The 20999-nt window shown below is 37.4% G+C and overlaps 1 protein-coding gene across 1 annotated transcript; it reads left to right on the top strand.

Annotated features, from left to right (window-relative positions):
- The first annotated feature begins 2765 nt into the window (after positions 1–2765).
- On the top strand, positions 2766–7906 carry LOC128235979 (myosin-G heavy chain-like). The gene is made up of 8 exons (XM_052950763.1): positions 2766–2819; positions 3750–3989; positions 4613–4776; positions 4962–5111; positions 5434–5628; positions 6367–6763; positions 6866–7220; positions 7743–7906. Exons 1-8 carry the CDS (start codon positions 2766–2768, stop codon positions 7904–7906), a joined length of 1719 nt encoding a protein of 572 aa, XP_052806723.1.
- The last annotated feature ends 13093 nt before the right edge of the window (positions 7907–20999 follow it).

The raw sequence follows: 20999 nt of genomic DNA, 5'->3' as shown, positions 1-20999 counted from the left end.
GGTTAGGTTTATAGTCCTTTGTTGTTATTGGATTGTTTGTTGGATTACTATGTTAACCCTTTTTCCGTGATCGACCAAGAGACAAAAGAATATTTCGGGCGCGGGTAAATTTGTGAGTCGTCGAGTCAGGCAAACAAACTAATTGTTAATCGTGGCCTTATTATGAAGTACGAACAGTTCCTACCACAAGTGTGACCTTATAATGAAGTACGAACAGTTCCTACCACAAGTGTGGCCTTATTATGAAGTACGAACAGTTCCTACCACAAGTGTGACCTTATAATGTTGTCCGAACAGTCCATAAGAGTATTTTGGCCTTATTATGTATTCGAACAGTTCATACCACAATGTGGGCTTACTATGCATTCGAACAGTTCATACCACAATGTTGCTTACTATGCATTCGAACAGTTCATACCATAATGTAGACTTATTGTGTTGTCCGAAAAGCCCATTACACAATTGTGGCCTTATTTTACAGTCCGAACAGTTCATACCACAATAGTGGCCTTTTATGCTGTCCGAAAAGTCCATGCCACAATTGTGGCCTTATTTTGCAGTCCGAACAGTTCATACCACAATAGTGACCTTAGAATTCAGTCCGTACAGTTCATACCACAATTGTGGCCATATTATGCAGTCCGAAAAGTTCATACCACAATAGTTGATGTCTTAGCATGCAGTCCGAATAGTCCATACCACAGTTGTGCTCAAGTTTAACCATGCAACAAAACAAATAAACTGAACATACATTAAACTGAAATAACTAACACAGATACCAACATTGTCAATACAACCGCTAGACATGACATATGATTATGAACAGATGGCGAAGACATGCACAACCATTATATAACATACTCTTAAAAGAAAGTACGGAATTGTTCCCTCAAAAACTAATGCAATAATATGAGCGAGGATATTTATCCCTCTAAACACATTGTAACAAAAATCCATGGGCTAATTACCACACAGAACAGAAAAGAAAGCAATAACGAATAATCATAAACCTCCTAATTATCGTCGGAATTATCGTGTTTTATTATGTGCAAGGAAAACATTGTTGATGCCGTACGAATGATTGGTGAGACCAAATTCTGAAATAAATTTCAAAGTAGATGATGTCTGCCCATTCGTAATGTTGTAAGGTCGAAATTTAAATTTGTTTAACTGGTAGTCTTGAATCAAGTAACGAATAAGTATATGCATACATGAACGTACTCGAACGTAATAAACATACAGAAGAATAAGCCGTTTCAATGGTGTATAAAACACAATGACAATCAAAACGAAATACATGGAATTAGACCAAAATGTATGCCTACGTTTTCATAAGGTACTTTAAAGCCATATATGACAAAACCCCACTACTGTTATCCTAGCAATTAAATGGTATACGTACAGGGGAAAACTTTCAAAAAATTAACACTATGTCCTTACAATAATTCCTTCGATGATACACACAGATACTGTCAACTGCAAAAATTTAAAAGAACATGGAATGAAATCATTATAACGGATCACCTTCACCTTAAAATAAATTAAATAAAAATTATGAAATTGAGCGGTCACATTTGGAATGATTGATCTCAAATTCTTTTGACGGCCTTCAATAAAATGTGGATTAAATTCTAAAGCTAAACATGAAATCTGAATTTAACGCAGACGATAAAGAATACGTTATAGATAAAATAGAAGGTAGCTTGCTGTAAATTCTCTCGAAAAAAAAGCTTAGCAAATCATACGTTTGCTTCTTAATCATGATAACATCTCATAATGCATTCTCGTGGAAGCAATTGTAAAACTTGTTTATCCGAATCATCGAATATAATAATAAAACATTGCTTTAAACGCTTAGAAAGTCCTTACTTTTAGCTCCTTCGATGAAAAATTGCCATTCAAGCATTTCTTATTCCATCAATTTTAACACCAGACACTCGATAACGCCCTCCGATATCTTAAGGCGCATATCTTAATCAGCTTTAACTGCTGCGCACTTTTACAATCAGTAGGAGATTTAAACCAGAAACAGTTCCCAATAGATTCACTTCCCTTCTTTTCAATTGTCACCCTAAATCCATAGTATCCGTGATGTTTTGTAAAATAAATCTCTCCTGCAAAGTAAGTTCACTGTTAGCTCACAAAAGTAAACCACTGTTCAGTATTGAATGTTTGATTTATGTAAACAAAAGCAACATAATACAGATGTATACAAACATTTTAGCTCGGTAAACCGTTTTCTACAATACCAGTATTTGTTCTATTTCTCAATGGGTAATTCCAATAGCCCGCCCCGTGAGCGTATGTTTAGTTGAGCTGTCTTTATGAACGTCTACCTTAAACCAAATAAACATTTAAATTGATCCATAGTTTGTTTGTCGTTGACGGAAGACATTGATCTTTGGTTTATCAAAACGGACATAAAACACCACCTTGAATACTTTCAAGCTCAAATAGAAAAGTTTTGTCATCTTTAACTGTGCATGTATGATACACCGATAGCTTTAGCTTTAGCAGTTTATTCTAACACAGCAGTGAATGTTATTTCAATGCTGTATACGATTTTCCCACAGCATTGTTGATTGTATATTGGTGTCAGCAATTGTCGTAAAAGAACCAATACGAATGAAATAGTCTCTTCTTAAATACACTCAAAAGTAAAATTTTTCGAAACGATGTATTTACTTGTTTGATTACATCACCTCAATTTTATCCAAAGGGTTCAGACTTCAAGGTGTAAAATCTAACCAATGCTTGGAAATACGATGACTTATCCAGACAGTACCAAGACATTATCGAGCAAGGGTGTACAGATTGAAGTAACATTTAACCATCCATTTACAGACAGAACAAAAAGAATCGCAATAGTCCGGATATGCCAATAACATGTACCTGTTAAAATAACAATACTACAAGTAAATGACACACACTGTCAGATCAAAAGCCACCCAGACCAATACAACAATACAATACAATACAATACAATACAATACAATACAATACAATACAATACAATACAATACAATACAATACAATACAATACAATACAATACAATACAATACAATACAATGCGATGTAATGTAATGCAATGCAATTCAAAACAGTGCAATATACCAAACAATACAATATATATATACAATAAATACAATACAATACAATATACAATACAATACAATACAATACAATACAATACAATACAATACAATACAATACAATACAATACAATACAAATAAAAGACACAAACTGCACCATTCTACCTCAAATGCACTTTTTAAACCCATCTTAAGTAGTATCTTTCATCAATGTTTCTATGTATCGTGTTTTTAGAGGATTCAATTCCAGTTCAAACTCCCTTTACGTTTAGTAGTCAACAACAGCAACTCCAACTATTCCCTTTACGTCTACGATTCAACAACAGCAACTTCAACTACTCCCTTTACGTCTACGATTCAACAACAGCAACTCCAACTACTCCCTTTACGTCTACGATTCAACAACAGCAACTCAAACTACAGCAACTCCAACTACTCCCTTTACGTCTACGATTCAACAACAGCAACTCCAACTACTCCCTTTACGTCTAGGTGTCAACAACAGCAACTCCAACTACTCCCTTAACGTCTAGGATTCAACAACAGCAACTCCAACTACTCCCTTAACGTCTAGGAGTAACAACAGCAACTCCAACTACTCCCTTTACGTCTAGGAGTCAACAACAGCAACTCCAACTACTCCCTTAACGTCTAGGTGTCAACAACAGCAACTCCAACTACTCCCTTAACGTCTAGGAGTCAACAACAGCAACTCCAACTACTCCCATTACGTCTAGGAGTCAACAACAGCAACTCCAACTACTCCCTTAACGTCTACGATTCAACAACAGCAACTCCAACTACTCCCTTAACGTCTAGGAGTCAACAACAGCAACTCCAACTACTCCCATTACGTCTAGGAGTCAACAACAGCAACTCCAACTACTCCCTTTACGTCTAGGAGTCAACAACAGCAACTTCAACTACTCCCTTTACGTCTAGGAGTCAACAACAGCAACTCCAACTACTCCCTTTACGTCTAGGAGTCAACTACAGCAACTCCAACTACTCCCTTAACGTCTAGGTGTCACAACAGCAACTCCAACTACTCCCTTTACGTCTTGGTGTCAACAACAGCAACTCCAACTACTCCCTTAACGTCTACGATTCAACAACAGCAACTCCAACTACTCCCTTAACGTCTACGATTCAACAACAGCAACTCCAACTACTCCCTTAACGTCTAGGAGTCAACAACAGCAACTCCAACTACTCCCTTTACGTCTAGGTGTCAACAACAGCAACTCCAACTACTCCCTTAACGTCTACGATTCAACAACAGCAACTCCAACTACTCCCTTTACGTCTAGTATTTAACAACAGCAACTCCAACTACTCCCTTTACGTCTAGTATTTAACAACAGCAACTCCAACTAGACCCTTTACGTCTAGTATTTAACAACAACAACAACTCCAACTAGACCCTTTACGTCTAGTATTTAACAACAGCTACTCCAACTAGACCCTTTACGTCTAGTATTTAACAACAACAACTCCAACTACTCCCTTTACGTCTAGTATTTAACAACAGCAACTCCAACTACTCCCTTAACGTCTAGGAGTCAACAACAGCAACTCCAACTACTCCCTTTACGTCTACGATTCAACAACAGCAACTCCAACTACTCCCTTAACGTCTACGATTCAAACAACAGCAACTCCAACTACTCCCTTTACGTCTGGTATTTAACAACAGCTACTTCAACTTGACCCTTTACGTCTACGATTCAACAACAGCAACTCCAACTACTCCCTTTACGTCTACGATTCAACAACAGCAACTCCAAACTCCAACTACTCCCATAACGTCTAGGAGTCAACAACAGCAACTCCAACTACTCCCTTAACGTCTACGATTCAACAACAGCAACTCCAACTACTCCCTTAACGTCTACGATTCAACAACAGCAACTCCAACTACTCCCTTAACGTCTAGGAGTCAACAACAGCAACTCCAACTACTCCCTTTACGTCTAGGAGTCAACAACAGCAACTCCAACTACTCCCTTTACGTCTAGTATTTAACAACAGCAACTCCAACTACTCCCTTTACGTCTAGGAGTCAACAACAGCAACTCCAACTACTCCCTTTACGTCTAGGAGTCAACAACAACAACAACTCCAACTCCTCCCTTTACGTCTAGGAGTCAACAACAGCAACTCCAACTACAGCAACTCCAACTACTCCCTTTACGTCTAGTATTCAACAACAACAACTCCAACTAGACCCTTTACGTCTAGTATTTAACAACAGCAACAACTCCAACTACTCCCTTTACGTCTAGTATTTAACAACAGCTACTCCAACTAGACCCTTTACGTCTACGATTCAACAACAGCAACTCCAACTACTCCCTCTACGTCCACGATTCAACAACAGCAACTCCAACTACTCCCTTAACGTCTAGGAGTCAACAACAGCAACTCCAACTACTCCCTTTACGTCTACGATTCAACAACAGCAACTCCAACTACTCCCTTAACGTCTACGATTCAACAACAACAACAACTCCAACTACTCCCTTTACGTCTAGGTGTCAACAACAGCAACTCCAACTACTCCCTTAACGTCTAGGATTCAACAACAGCAACTCCAACTACTCCCTTTACGTCTAGGTGTCAACAACAGCAACTCCAACTACTCCCTTAACGTCTAGGAGTCAACAACAGCAACTCCAACTACTCCCTTTACGTCTAGGAGTCAACAACAGCAACTCCAACTACTTCCTTTACGTCTAGGTGTCAACAACAGCAACTCCAACTACTCCCTTAACGTCTAGTATTCAACAACAGCAACTCCAACTACTCCCTTTACGTCTAGGAGTCAACAACAGCAACTCCAACTACTCCCTTTACGTCTAGGAGTCAACAACAGCAACTCCAACTACTCCCTTTACGTCTAGGAGTCAACAACAGCAACTCCAACTACTCCCTTTACGTCTAGGAGTCAACAACAGCAACTCCAACTACTCCCTTTACGTCTAGGTGTCAACAACAGCAACTCCAACTACTCCCTTAACGTCTAGGAGTCAACAACAGCAACTCCAACTACTCCCTTAACGTCTAGGTGTCAACAACAGCAACTCCAACTACTCCCTTTACGTCTAGGAGTCAACAACAGCAACTCCAACTACTCCCTTTACGTCTAGGAGTCAACAACAGCAACTCCAACTACTCCCTTTACGTCTAGGATTCAACAACAGCAACTCCAACTACTCCCTTAACGCCTAGGAGTCAACAACAGCAACTCCAACTACTCCCTTAACGTCTAGGAGTCAACAACAGCAACTCCAACTACTCCCTCTACGTCTACGATTCAACAACAGCAACTCCAACTACTCCCTTAACGTCTACGATTCAACAACAGCAACTCCAACTACTCCCTTAACGTCTAGGAGTCAACAACAGCAACTCCAACTACTCCCTTTACGTCTAGGAGTCAACAACAGCAACTCCAACTACTCCCTTAACGTCTACGATTCAACAACAGCAACTCCAACTACTCCCTTTACGTCTAGGAGTCAACAACAGAAACTCCAACTACTCCCTTTACGTCTAGGAGTCAACAACAGCAACTCAACAACAGCAACTCCAACTACTCCCTTTACGTCTAGGAGTCAACAACAGCAACTCCAACTACAGCAACTCCAACTACTCCCTTTACGTCTAGTATTTAACAACAACAACAACTCCAACTAGACCCTTTACGTCTAGTATTTAACAACAACAACAACTCCAACTAGACCCTTTACGTCTAGTATTTAACAACAGCTACTCCAACTAGACCCTTTACGTCTACGATTCAACAACAGCAACTCCAACTACTCCCTCTACGTCCACGATTCAACAACAGCAACTCCAACTACTCCCTTAACGTCTAGGAGTCAACAACAGCAACTCCAACTACTCCCTTTACGTCTACGATTCAACAACAGCAACTCCAACTACTCCCTTAACGTCTACGATTCAACAACAGCAACTCCAACTACTCCCTTAACGTCTAGGAGTCAACAACAGCAACTCCAACTACTCCCTTTACGTCTACGATTCAACAACAGCAACTCCAACTACTCCCTTAACGTCTACGATTCAACAACAGCAACTCCAACTACTCCCTTTACGTCTGGTATTTAACAACAGCTACTTCAACTTGACCCTATACGTCTAGTATTCAACAACAGCAACTCCAACTACTCCCTTTACGTCTAGTATTTAACAACAGCAACTCCAACTACTCCCTTTACGTCTAGGAGTCAACAACAGCAACTCCAACTACTCCCTTTACGTCTACGATTCAACAACAGCAACTCCAACTACTCCCTTTACGTCTACGATTCAACAACAGCAACTCCAACTACTCCCTTAACGTCTAGGATTCAACAACAGCAACTCCAACTACTCCCTTTACGTCTAGGAGTCAACAACAGCAACTCCAACTACTCCCTTAACGTCTAGGAGTCAACAACAGCAACTCCAACTACTCCCTTAACGTCTAGGATTCAACAACTACTCCCTTTACGTCTAGGAGTCAACAACAGCAACTCCAACTACTCCCTTTACGTCTAGGAGTCAACAACAGCAACTCCAACTACTCCCTTTACGTCTAGGAGTCAACAACAGCAACTCCAACTACTCCCTTTACGTCTAGGAGTCAACAACAGCAACTCCAACTACTCCCTTAACGTCTACGATTCAACAACAGCAACTCCAACTACTCCCTTTACGTCTAGGAGTCAACAACAGCAACTCCAACTACTCCCATTACGTCTAGGAGTCAACAACAGCAACTCCAACTACTCCCTTAACGTCTAGGAGTCAACAACAGCAACCAACTACTCCCTTAACGTCTAGGAGTCAACAACAGCAACTCCAACTACTCCCTTTACGTCTAGGAGTCAACAACAGCAACTCCAACTACTCCCTTAACGTCTAGGTGTCAACAACAGCAACTCCAACTTCTCCCTTTACGTCTAGTATTTAACAACAGCAACTCCAACTACTCCCTTAACGTCTAGGATTCAACAACAGCAACTCCAACTACTCCCTTTACGTCTAGGATTCAACAACAGCAACTCCAACTACTCCCTTAACGTCTAGGAGTCAACAACAGCAACTCCAACAACATTAACTCCAACTACTCCCTTAACGTCTACGATTCAACAACAGCAACTCCAACTACTCCCTTAACGTCTAGGAGTCAACAACAGCAACTCCAACTACTCCCTTAACGTCTAGTATTTAACAACAGCAACTCCAACTACCCCCTTTACGTCTAGGAGTCAACAACAACAACTCCAACTACTCCCTTTACGTCTAGGAGTCAACAACAGCAACTCCAACTACTCCCTTTACGTCTAGTATTCAACAACAGCAACTCCAACTACTCCCTTTACGTCTAGGAGTCAACAACAGCAACTCCAACTACTCCCTTAACGTCTAGGAGTCAACAACAGCAACTCCAACTACTCCCTTTACGTCTAGGAGTCAACAACAGCAACTCCAACTACTCCCTTTACGTCTAGGAGTCAACAACAGCAACTCCAACTACTCCCTTAACGTCTAGGAGTCAACAACAGCAACTCCAACTACTCCCTTAACGTCTAGGATTCAACAACAGCAACTCCAACTACTCCCTTTACGTCTAGGATTCAACAACAGCAACTCCAACTACTCCCTTAACGTCTAGGAGTCAACAACAGCAACTCCAACTACTCCCTTAACGTCTACGATTCAACAACAGCAACTCCAACTACTCCCTTTACGTCTAGGAGTCAACAACAGCAACTCCAACTACTCCCTTTACGTCTAGGATTCAACAACAGCTACTTCAACTTGACCCTTTAAGTCTAGTATTCAACAACAGCTACTTCAACTTCTCCCTTTACTTCTAGTATACAATAACAGCAACTCCAACTGCAATCCTGATCGAGTTAAACTATACAATCCTGCTCGAGTTAAACTATACAATCCTGCTCGAGTTAAACTATACAATCCTGCTCGAGTTAAACTATACAATCCTGCTCGAGAAACTATACAATCCTGCTCGAGTTAAACTATGCAATCCTGCTCGAGTTAAACTATGCAATCCTTCTCGAGTTAAACTATACAATCCTGCTCGAGTTAAACTATGCAATCCTTGTCGAGTTAAACTATGCAATCCTTCTCGAGTTAAACTATACAATCCTGCTCGAGTTAAACTATGCAATCCTGCTCGAGTTAAACTATGCAATCCTGCTTGAGTTTAACAATGCAGTTGTGCTCAAGTTAAATATGAAACAGATAGCTATAATGAATACTGATTAATCTGAAACTATTTACTTAGATTGTATTGTCAATGCAACTGCTAGACATAACATGATTATAAACAGATGGTTAAGACATGCACAACTATCAAATAACATCCTCTTCAAAGAAAAGTACGCAATTGTTCCATCAAAATCTGATACAAAAACATACACAAGGGTATTTTATTCTCGTGCAAAAAGCTTATCAAATTATATCTAACATAATGAAAGCTTACAAATTATATTCGGATGAAGTCAACTGAAAAACTTGATCTCCCAAATAATAAATAAAATATTTGTCATAAATCTTTAAAATTCCTTACTTATAGTTCTTCGTTGGAAGAATCCCGTTCAAATATTTCTTTTTCCATGCATTAAAACACGACTCCCTCTAAATACGTTCCTTTATCTTCGTGCGCATATTATCTTAATAGGCGTTAGCTGCTGCGCTTTTTATAATCATTTTATATTACATCAGTGATCCTTTGTAAAACATACATCCCTTTTGCGTCGTAAATTCATTTTTAGCTCCCAAAAAGAAACCACTGTTCAATATTGAATGTTTGATTTATGTAAACAAAAGCAACAATATTCAGATGTATACAAACATTTTAGCTCGGTAAACAGTTTTCTACAATACCAGTATAATTTTTTTTGTTCTATTTCTCACTGGCTACTTCCAATAGCCCGCCTCTTCAGCGTATGTATAGTGAGACAGTCTTTTATGAACGTCTACCTTTAACCAAATAAACATTTAAATTGATCCATAGTTTGTTCAACGTAGATGGAACACATTGATCTCAGAAGTGGACCTTAAACACATCCCCGACAACTTAAATAGAAAAGTTTTCTTACTTTTCACAATGCATGTATTCAACACCGATGGGGTTGGCAGTTAATACTAACACAACTGTGAATGTTCTATTGTTGTATCAGATTCCTCCACGTCGTTGTTAAATTAATATTGGTGTCAGCAATTGCCTTAAAGAAACAATACTGATGAGAAATACACTCTTAAGTACAAACGTCCGAAGCGATGTATTTACCTAATCAATTACATCACCTCAATAATATACAAAGGTATCCGATTTCAAGGTGTAAAAATTCAACAATGCCTCGAAATACAGTATGTTACTGAACTCATGCAGGAATATGAAATCAGAAGTCGGTCTGTCCAAAATAAATGAGCAAGGGTTTACGAAATAAAGTAACATTTAAACAACAGTTCATAGACAAAAAGAAATAGTCAAGATAATCTCAGTACTTTTATATGTAAATAAATCAATACTATTAGTTGATGGCAAATATTGTCAGGTCAAAAAATGCAAGTACACGAACAAGAATAATACAATACAATACAATACAATACAATACAATACAATACAATACAATACAATGCAATGCAATGCAATACAATAAATACAATACATTTCAATACAACACATCACAACACAATACAATACAATACAATACAATACAGTACTGTACAGTGCAGTGCAGTGCAGTGCAGTGCAGTGCAGTACAGTGCAGTGCAGTGCAGTGCAGTGCAGTGCAGTGCAGTGCAGTGCAGTGCAGTGCAGTGCAGTGCAGTGCAGTGCAATGCAGTGCAGTGCAGTACAGTACAGTACAATACCGTACAGTACAGTACAGTACAGTGTAATGCAATGCAATGCAATGCAGTACAGAACAATACAATACAACATCATAACGACGGTAAACATTACACTCAGTGAATCTTTTTAGAGACTAGACACGTTAAGTTGCGGAATCAACAAACGCAACTCAAACTTTTAATAAAAGATTCAACATTAACTTCTCAAACTACACCCTTAAACTTTAGGGTTCAACATCAGCCACTTAAACAAGACCCTTTAAGTTCCAGTTACTCACACTTGACACTTCTAGCTCAGGAACCGTCAAAATCACCAAATGAAACTGGAGTCTTCGTTATCCATACATATCTTCTAGAACCTATTGAGTACTTAGCCATCCATTTGGTTTAAATCGGTTTAAACTGTTATATCAGCAAACAATCCATTATACTTATACTTATCTTGGAAACAATTACAACCAATTGTTTTCCTTTGAATTGAATTTAACGGATAACACCGATATCCAACTTTTTGTCGTGTACAACAACATCATCCGATGATAATTTATAGCGTTCTGTCGAACATAACGAAATATGAATACAAAACACTATTTCTCACATTTCAAACAGATAGGAGATTATGGAAGAGCATTTGAATATATTGAAATAGGCCTGGTAATCTCTGGGATTTACAGCAATAAACAATAATCTATCGTATGTAAAAGATATTTATGGAATTCATATGCCTGAGGGCAGAACCTATTAAAGGTTTAAAACTATATATATTGGATGGTTCGTATTGTTTCTTTTCTATGAAAAACTTCTTGCACTACATATAATTGTACATATTCATTCTATAAAAAAATCAAACATGTTTTTTACGCATGCGATCAGTTCTTTTTAAACATTTAGGTGACCGCGAAATTTGACACGATCATATTGCAATTGATCGCTGCATATTAATGACCCTCAAAACATCAACCTTGTATTGTGACCAGCAAGATATGACCCTAGTATTGTGACCAGCAAGATATGACCCTAGTATTGTGACCAGCAAGATATGACCCTAGTATTGTGACCAGCAAGATATGACCCTAGTATTGTGACCAGCAAGACATGACCCTAGTATTGTGACCAGCAAGATATGACCCTAGTATTGTGACCAGCAAGATATGACCCTAGTATTTTGACCAGCAAGATATGACCCTAGTATTGTGACTAGCAAGATATGACCCTAGTATTGTGACCAGCAAGACACCACCCTAGTATTGTGACCAGCAAGATATGACCCTAGTATTGTGACCAGCAAGATATGACCCTAGTATTGTGACCAGCAAAACATGGCCCTAGTATTGTGACCAGCAAGATATGACCCTAGTATTGTGACCAGCAAGATATGACCCTAGTATTGTGACCAGCAAGATATGACCCTAGTATTGTGACCAGCAAGATATGACCCTAGTATTGTGACCAGCAAGATATGACCCTAGTATTGTGACCAGCAAGATATGACCCTAGTATTGTGACCAGCAAGATATGACCCTAGTATTGTGACCAGCAAGATATGACCCTAGTATTGTGACCAGCAAGATATGACCCTAGTATTGTGACCAGAAAGATATCGCCTTAGTATTGTGACGAGCGAGATATGACCATAGTATTGTACAAGCAAGATATGACCCTAGTATTGTGACCAGCAAGATATGACCCTAGTATTGTGACCAGCAAGACACCATCCTAGTATTGTGACCAGCAAGATATGACCCTAGTATTGTGACCAGCAAGATATGACCCTAGTATTGTGACCAGCAAGATATGACCCTAGTATTGTGACCAGCAAGATATGACCCTAGTATTGTGACCAGCAAGATATGACCCTAGTATTGTGACCAGCAAGATATGACCCTAGTATTGTGACCAGCAAGATATGACCCTAGTATTGTGACCAGCAAGATATGACCCTAGTATTGTGACCAGCAAGATATGACCCTAGTATTGTGACCAGCAAGATATGACCCTAGTATTGTGACCAGCAAGATATGACCCTAGTATTGTGACCAGCAAGATATGACCCTAGTATTGTGACCAGCAAGATATGACCCTAGTATTGTGACCAGCAAGATATGACCCTAGTATTGTGACCAGCAAGATATGACCCTAGTATTGTGACCAGCAAGATATTACTATACAAAGCATGTCCATGTAACTATTTTTAATGGCTATTTGTTGCGACCTTTGGAGATTGGTTTTAGCATTGAACGATCACACGATTTCGCTCATTATTTTACAAAATTTTACAAATAGGATATAATTCGACAATACAAACCAATTAAAAATACTTTCTATGCCCTTAGCCGCCCCATAATTTAACTATTCCCTTATGAAACACTCTATTTTATAACCATCAGGTAAGCTTAACCAGCACTCGGGGGCGTTGAGGGCGGGGGGGGGGATAAATGATGTTTTGCTTTGGCCTTATTATGCGGTACGACAATTGCTTTACGTGTACGGCTCAAGTGAACATTGCAAAAGGTAGCATTACCGGACATACATTGAACTGAAAATACTTACATAAATACCGACATTGTCAATGCAAACTCTACAATATAATAGATATACAGATGGTTAAGACGACCACAAAAATTAAATAACATCCTCTTGAAAGAGAATACGCATTTGTCCCTCAAAAGCTGATACAACAAAAGGACAGGCGATTTAATCCCTCTCAACACATTGTTACAAAATTCCTTAGGCTAATTTCCACACAGAACAAAAGATAAACAATAACTAACAAGCATAAACCTCCTAATTGTCGTCTGAATTAGCGTGCTTTCTCATGTATGGTTAAATACCTTTGAAGTCGTATGAATTGCTGGTTAGACAAAATTCCATGTCAAATAAAGGGAATGTCTGCAATTATAAATGATAAAACCTCTTCCAAACATCTTTATACTGTTAGTCATGAAATAAATAACGAAAAAATAATCATAAAAGAAATTTAAACCAAACAGACGTTTAATATGTACGATGTCGCATCTTCAACCGTTTAAGAAATCAAAGCAGAACATATAATTGGTCTAGCATTTGCATAAAAAAATGTAGCATTAAGGTCCTATGTCAGCCAGACTTTCCAAAAAATAACGAAAACGGAAAACCTCCCAAAGTAATAAAATGTAATTAAATGACACACGTTCAGGCGTAACTTGCAAAGCATTAACACTATGTCCTTACAATAAACTATTCGATGATACACACTGATACTGTCAACTACAGCCATTTAAAAGAACATGGAATAAAAACATATAAATTGATCGCGCTAACCTTAAGATAAATAAAATAAACATTATGATATTGAGCGGTCACATTTTGAATGACTGATCATAAAATCTTTTGACGGCCTTCAATAAAATGTGGATTAAATTCCAAAGTCAAACATGAAATTTGAATTTAACCCAGACGATAAAGAATACGTGTAAGATAAAATACAAGGCAGCTTGCTGTGAATTCTCTTGCAAAAAAGATAATCAAATCATACATTCTGCTTATCCAACATAAGTACATCTTACAATTTATAGTATGAGATGAAGTCAATTGAATGATTCGATCTCCCCAGTAATAAAATATTTGCTATAAACCCCTTAATATTTCTTACGTATTGGTCCTCCGTTGTAAACTTCCCGTCCATTTTTTTCTTATTCCATCAATTAAAACACCAGACACTTCAGGTCAGTCATCTTTAGGTGCATATCTTTATTTGCTTTAACTACAACACTTTTTATAAGTAGTTTATGATATCCGATCGTTGGAGTTTTAAAACAAAAACACTTCCTAATAGATGCACATGTGTCACCTAAAATCCATATTATCCGTGATCTTTTGTAAAATGAATCTTTTCTGCAAAGTAAATTCACTGTTAGCTCACAAAACGAAACCACTCTTCAGTATTGAATGTTTGATTTATGTAAACAAAAGCAACAAAATACAGATGTATACAAACATTTTAGCTCGGTAAACAGTTTTCTCAAATACCAGTATTTGTTCTATTTCACACTGGCTACTTCCAATAACCCGCCTCTTCAGCGTATGTTAAGTTAGGCCGTCTTTTATGAATGTATACCTTAAACCAAATAAACATTTAAATTGATCCATCTTTAGTTCATCGATGATGGAACACATTGATCTTTGGTGACATTAAAATGGACCTTAAACACATCCTCGACAACTATCAAGCTTAAATAGAACAGCTTTTGTCACCTTTTACAGTCCATGAATGAAACGTCGAAAGCATTGGAAGATATTTGTCACATCAGCTCTGTCAGTCCATTCGAACATATTTTAACAGTGAATGTTTTTCAGAAGTATCCACATTGTTTTTTTTTTAATATTGATATAAGCAATTGGGTTTAATAAAAACAAACGGATGAAATAGTTTCTTTCGAAACACAAACGGAGTAAGAACGTTTATATGTTCAATTACATCACTTCACTAATACAGAATGGGGTCAGATTTCATGGTGTCAAATTTAAACAATGCTTTGAAATACAATAGGTCACTGAATGCTTGCAGTAATTTGAGATGTGAAGCTTGCCTGATCATAAATTTATGTCGCAAAAATTGATACACTCCTGCGCACAGGGTACAGAAGGAGAAAAGGGAACCTTTCTATGTGCTCATCAAATTTTGCTTTCCCTGAGCCGATTTATGAAGACTGTGCGCAAGCGTGTATATATACAATAGAGAGGTTGCGAAACGCTACTAATTCGAGTTCGTGTACGTGCCGACTTTTTCTAGTGCAGCACGTCATCATAGTATGTGTACATTGTATACGTTAAAAATTGCTGGTACGATAGCACGAGGAAAATGATTTTGCGAGTACTAGCGGGCCTACAAGACTTAGATTTTAAGCCAATGAAACCGCAGATGGGCAATCATTTAGTACTAGACTTCATTATTAAGAATTCCACTTCTCACCTCGCGGGTGTTTTAAGGTCCGCCCACTGCTACTGGATTAAAAGCAATTTTCGAAATTCCAGTTTAAAAGCCTCCTGCAACATCTACATGTACGTTCAGCTACATTTACAATACATTAGTAGTATACATGTACATGTAGTGTTTCGCTTCATCTCTAATAACCGGAAAGGGCTAACCAGGCACAGCGGAAATAGTCCTAATTGTCCAAATGATATTAAAATGAAAAGTCAAGTACATGTATCTGCAAAATTGCCCAAACCCATGTTTAATGAAACAATTTTTTCAGATCATGAGCCAAAATCAAAGCATACACACGAACACGAACAAACTGATGCATGTTGTTAACAAGGAACTTAGTGAATCGTCCAACACAACTAACTATAGCACAATGGAAACACCAGGGACAGACCAAGCAGACACTGAAATCTACAGGGACAGACCCAGTAGACAAGCATGTTAAGTTACACGAGGATCCAGGAAGTGATGAACCTGCCAGCACGACTGCCAGGCCACACATGAAACAAAATACATGTATTAAAGATTGCTGACGTCACCGCGTTGGAACGGTAAGCGGAACACGAGTTCATTGGGGTTTAAACATTAAAGAATGGCTATCAAGGTTTATATACATGTTAAAGTCGCCATTATACCTCAAAGGCACTTTGTGATACCAAGAAAACGTACACCTTCTATCGATGTATCTATGTATCAGGTGTTAGAGGTTACACTTACATATTTTACTAGAGCCTTACAGTCTTTGTAGTAGTTATATCGATACATGTACAATGGCAGCCCAGTAACCAAACCACGTTTGTGTGTGAACTTTTTCCGTACTTAGCTAGAAATGTGGTGAAACGTTATAACGTTCAAGGTTTTTTTCTCTTTTCTTTCATCATGTTGATGTCGGTTCTTGGCTTACTACATTATGGGTTGGTCATCTAGCCTAAAAACAGGTTTACCGTATTGCACGAGTCGCGCGTGTTGCCATATACATGCAGCTGCTCTACAGTATTGTCGTTCATGTATTAAAAAGTCAGGTTTCCTTTGCAAAATGTGTAAGCTCTTTGATAAATAAATTTTCAAGTTTTAGTTCAGTTGATTGATCACAGTTTACTTTCAAAAATGGATTGTATGTGAATCAAATGCTGTCCTAAAAACACGGAGTGGATGTACTTTTACGCAAATAAGTATCTTGACGAGTTGTCTCCTTTCTTGTTGAATTTAGGAGGATACTTCACGCATATCTTTTGGTCCAAAACGGACGGGAAGACTTCCTGGAGTTAGACTTAACGAGTTCTGCTGCTTTTACGCCTGGTTGATTCGATTAGTTTTTGTTGTGGATATTAAGAAGTTACGTAACTGTCGCTATGCTTTTCTTATTACTGTTCCGGCCTTTTCACGTCTTGCTTTGTCAGGTCTCACAGTGAGATCACGAGTGGAATTCCCGGTGCGTGTAAAATCGTTCCTGACCAATCTCTATCTCTTCTATGGACAACTGAAAACTGTGCAGTTTGCTGGCTCTGGGATAAACTGGTATTTGTTCTTTTTTGAATGTATTATTAAATGTAAATATAGTTGCTGACGGGAACAATTTTTCGCCTGTTCCTTTCAAGCCGTTTATAGCGTGTCCCATGAAGTATCGCGGTTAGATAGCTTTACGATAGTTTGTCATGTATGTCATTAATGTTTATAAGCATTTTGTCTTGTCATTACCATGTGTGTGTTTATTTGTTCTTATTAAGTCTGCAGTTTGTTAGCACTGGGATTAGCTGCTATTTGATTCTTATGAATGACACTGTTAAATTAAACAAAATGCTGAAGGAAAAATCTTTCGCGATAGTGTTTCCGGTTGTTGTTTTTTAGGCGTGTTTTGTGATTGAAGTAACATGATTAGATTGTTAGGGTTGGTTGACATGTGGATAACCGAACTCTTAGGGCCATGGAAGGCCTGCACTGGGTGTAATAGCTAAGCAAGGTAAGGTGTGCATTTTATTTCAATCAGATGAGTTGTTTTCATTGTTCACCATAACTAACAGTGTAGCACTGCACTGGAAAATGTAGCACGATTTGTTCTCCATTGATGTTTATAAGAGTTTTGTCGTGTCATTGCGTTTGAAATGTATGTTGTCATTACCATGGTGTGTTTATATGCTGTTTAAAACATGTCCAGTCACTGATGTGTGTGCTTATTTGTTGTCTGTATGTCTATTGTTGTTGTGTTGTTGTTTTTTTAAATTCAATTCATGTTTGGTTTAAAATGATGGAGGAATTCATGATTGAATCACTTACCTTTTCCAGGAAACCCCTGGCGTAGATTTCCGCGAGGCAGGTGCGCGCGCATATCCCACTTCCCATGACACAGCACAGGACTAACAGCGACACCAGACGAGACTCGGGGGGCATGGTGTTCGAGTCTAATGCTTTCCTTATCTGCAGTGATATTACAAAATATTCTTACAGCAATTGTTGACATGACTTCTCAAATAGTTTATCAATTTATATTTTATAACATTTGGTAAATAGTACTGATAACAGTAAAAACCAACCGTATTTGTTCATCCAAGCACTTATTTTGTATGTTTTTACTGATTTTCTGTATTTCATACGGGTATTACACCCTCAGAATGTTTAGTGTTACAAAGGGAGCTAATGTCTTCTATCCGGTTAAATGCACTGTTTCGCATTTAATGCACTTGGAATTTGAGCACCGTCATAATTGAAGGCAAACATAAACAAACCTATCAATTTACGGGTACATTTCTTGTATGTATAATATGCAAACATACAATCAGGAAAATTCGTAGATGTAAAGGAAACGAAAGTTGACTGAAATAAAAACTAAGGATCAACTAAATCCAGTGGTACTAGTCGGACTTGCTCAATAGCAAATATGTATTCCTGCTTCTAGATTATTGCATTTAGCACCTTGCGAATAATGGCCAAAGGGGGAGGATGCCGGGACCGTGACTGGGACCGGGGCAAGGGCGGCGGCTGGGAAGTGGGGTCGGGGGCATAAAGAACAGCCCTTAAGTATTGAACATCAATGCCAACAGCCAGTATGTTAGACACTGGAGAGTTACTCCAGTTTTCGAGCGTCCAACCTCACATCAAAAATATAGAAAGCATACTGTTGAAGAATTAAAAATACATAAGTAAAAACACCTATCAAACCATGACGTCCCTTAAAACAACTAAGGACAAACACCACCTGACTTCATGAACCGAATAACTCGAGGTTTGATTATTATATCGTATCCAGATATTTTATATCAACAAACGTTTCCGACATTTCGTTATCGTCTGAACTTCAACATTTTATGCATACATCAACCTTATCATATTATTCATAGATCATGCGATAATATACAAGCTTTTCATAAATTTTCGTTTAGAAATGAACCAAATTACCGCTAATTATAGAGCTCAGGGCCGGTAATAATTTGATAGTATTTCATCGCATGAAAATGTTACAATGAGAATATTAATGCAATGTTTAACATGTATGGTCACATAAAATTAGGACCGGTGTTCATAATACATACTGAAGTCGATTCCCTTAGATATTTGTAGACAACTTAAAAGAAAACGTACGTGATTTTAGGCCGCAACAAATTCATGTTTCTTTCCACGGATTAACCGCACCTTTTGTTGAAAATATGAAAGAAATTGTGTGACCGCAGCTTTATATTCACCGCGAACCGGGTTTGTTTGTGGTACAGAGCTTTTATAAAAGCTGCAATTTAATCGATGTTTAGAATTTTTCTCCGCGATGACGTCCATTTACTAGTGTGTAGTATTGTTTTGCAAAGGGTTTGCGTTGTTTACCGGTTTAGCACTGGTGTAACAAAATGAAGGCTGTTAGAAAACAATTGTGTTATAATTTTCAAACTGAAATGTTGTATTCCCACTTGAATGAAAATATAACGTTTAAAAAAAGGGCAAATTCTTTCCGAAATTTGGAAACTCCTATCATTTGACTGTGTAGTGTGCTATATGTACACAATTCGAAAAGTTTGTCAAGAAGATAAAAATACCAGACGCCCCTTGTCCAACGCTTTCCTATTCAGGGTATGTTTTTACCCAAAAGGCTATCATCTGATAATAGTCATGCCAATGCACTTATAAGTTTTGACTGCCATAATAGAAATAAACATATTCAAATAAATACATAAGCAACAACTAAACTTTCATTTCTTAAATCCCAAATGTAAACGATGCGTGCGTGATTCAGGTAGGTAAGTTGTTTTCAAACCTTTTCCTTACAGCATGGTTATCACTAGTTATGAATGGAAATGAATATTTTTTTCTGTTTTAATTATCTTATATTTTGTTTGATCCCTTTTAGAGCACACTCAAAATTATTCAGTAAAATGTACAGTAAGCATTGTAAATTGAAAAAAAAATTGAAATAAATAAAACAAATTTAATAATAATAATAATAATAATAATAATAATAATAATAAATAATAATAATGATAATAATAATAATAATTACAATAAATAATAATAATAATAATATAATAATAATAATAATAATAAAATAATAATAATAATAATTAGATGTAGAGAAGAAAAAATGTAGAAGAATAAGAAGAAGAAGAGGAAGAAGAGAAGACGATGAAGACGATTAAGAAGAAGAACAATAATAATAATAATAATAATAATAATAATAATAATAATAATAATAATTATAATAGTAATAAGAAGACGAAAAAGAAGACGAAGCAGAAGAAGAAGAAGAAGAAGAAGATAATAATAATAATAATAATAATAATAATAATAATAATAATAATAAAATAATAATTTATAATGATAATTGTAATGATAATAATTATAATAAGTCAGTAACTTTAGTTAGGAAAATGAGATAAGCTAGTGAACTTAAGATGTTTTAGGAATAACTGTCTTGTTAAGCTCTGTTTTAGTAAAGTCTGACATTTCAGAAAATTCAATTGAAACATTTGAAAGACATTTGAAAGAAAAGCTGAGGAATGTCAATATCTACGTTCTAGTCACTTACGATTTGATATGTATTTCCATTTGATTTCTATTTGAACT

The sequence above is a fragment of the Mya arenaria genome, chromosome 5, assembly GCF_026914265.1.
Source record: "Mya arenaria isolate MELC-2E11 chromosome 5, ASM2691426v1".
Classification (NCBI taxonomy): domain Eukaryota; kingdom Metazoa; phylum Mollusca; class Bivalvia; order Myida; family Myidae; genus Mya; species Mya arenaria.
The sequence above is the reverse complement of the archived record's forward strand: the minus strand, read 5'-3'. Positions and strand labels throughout refer to the sequence as shown.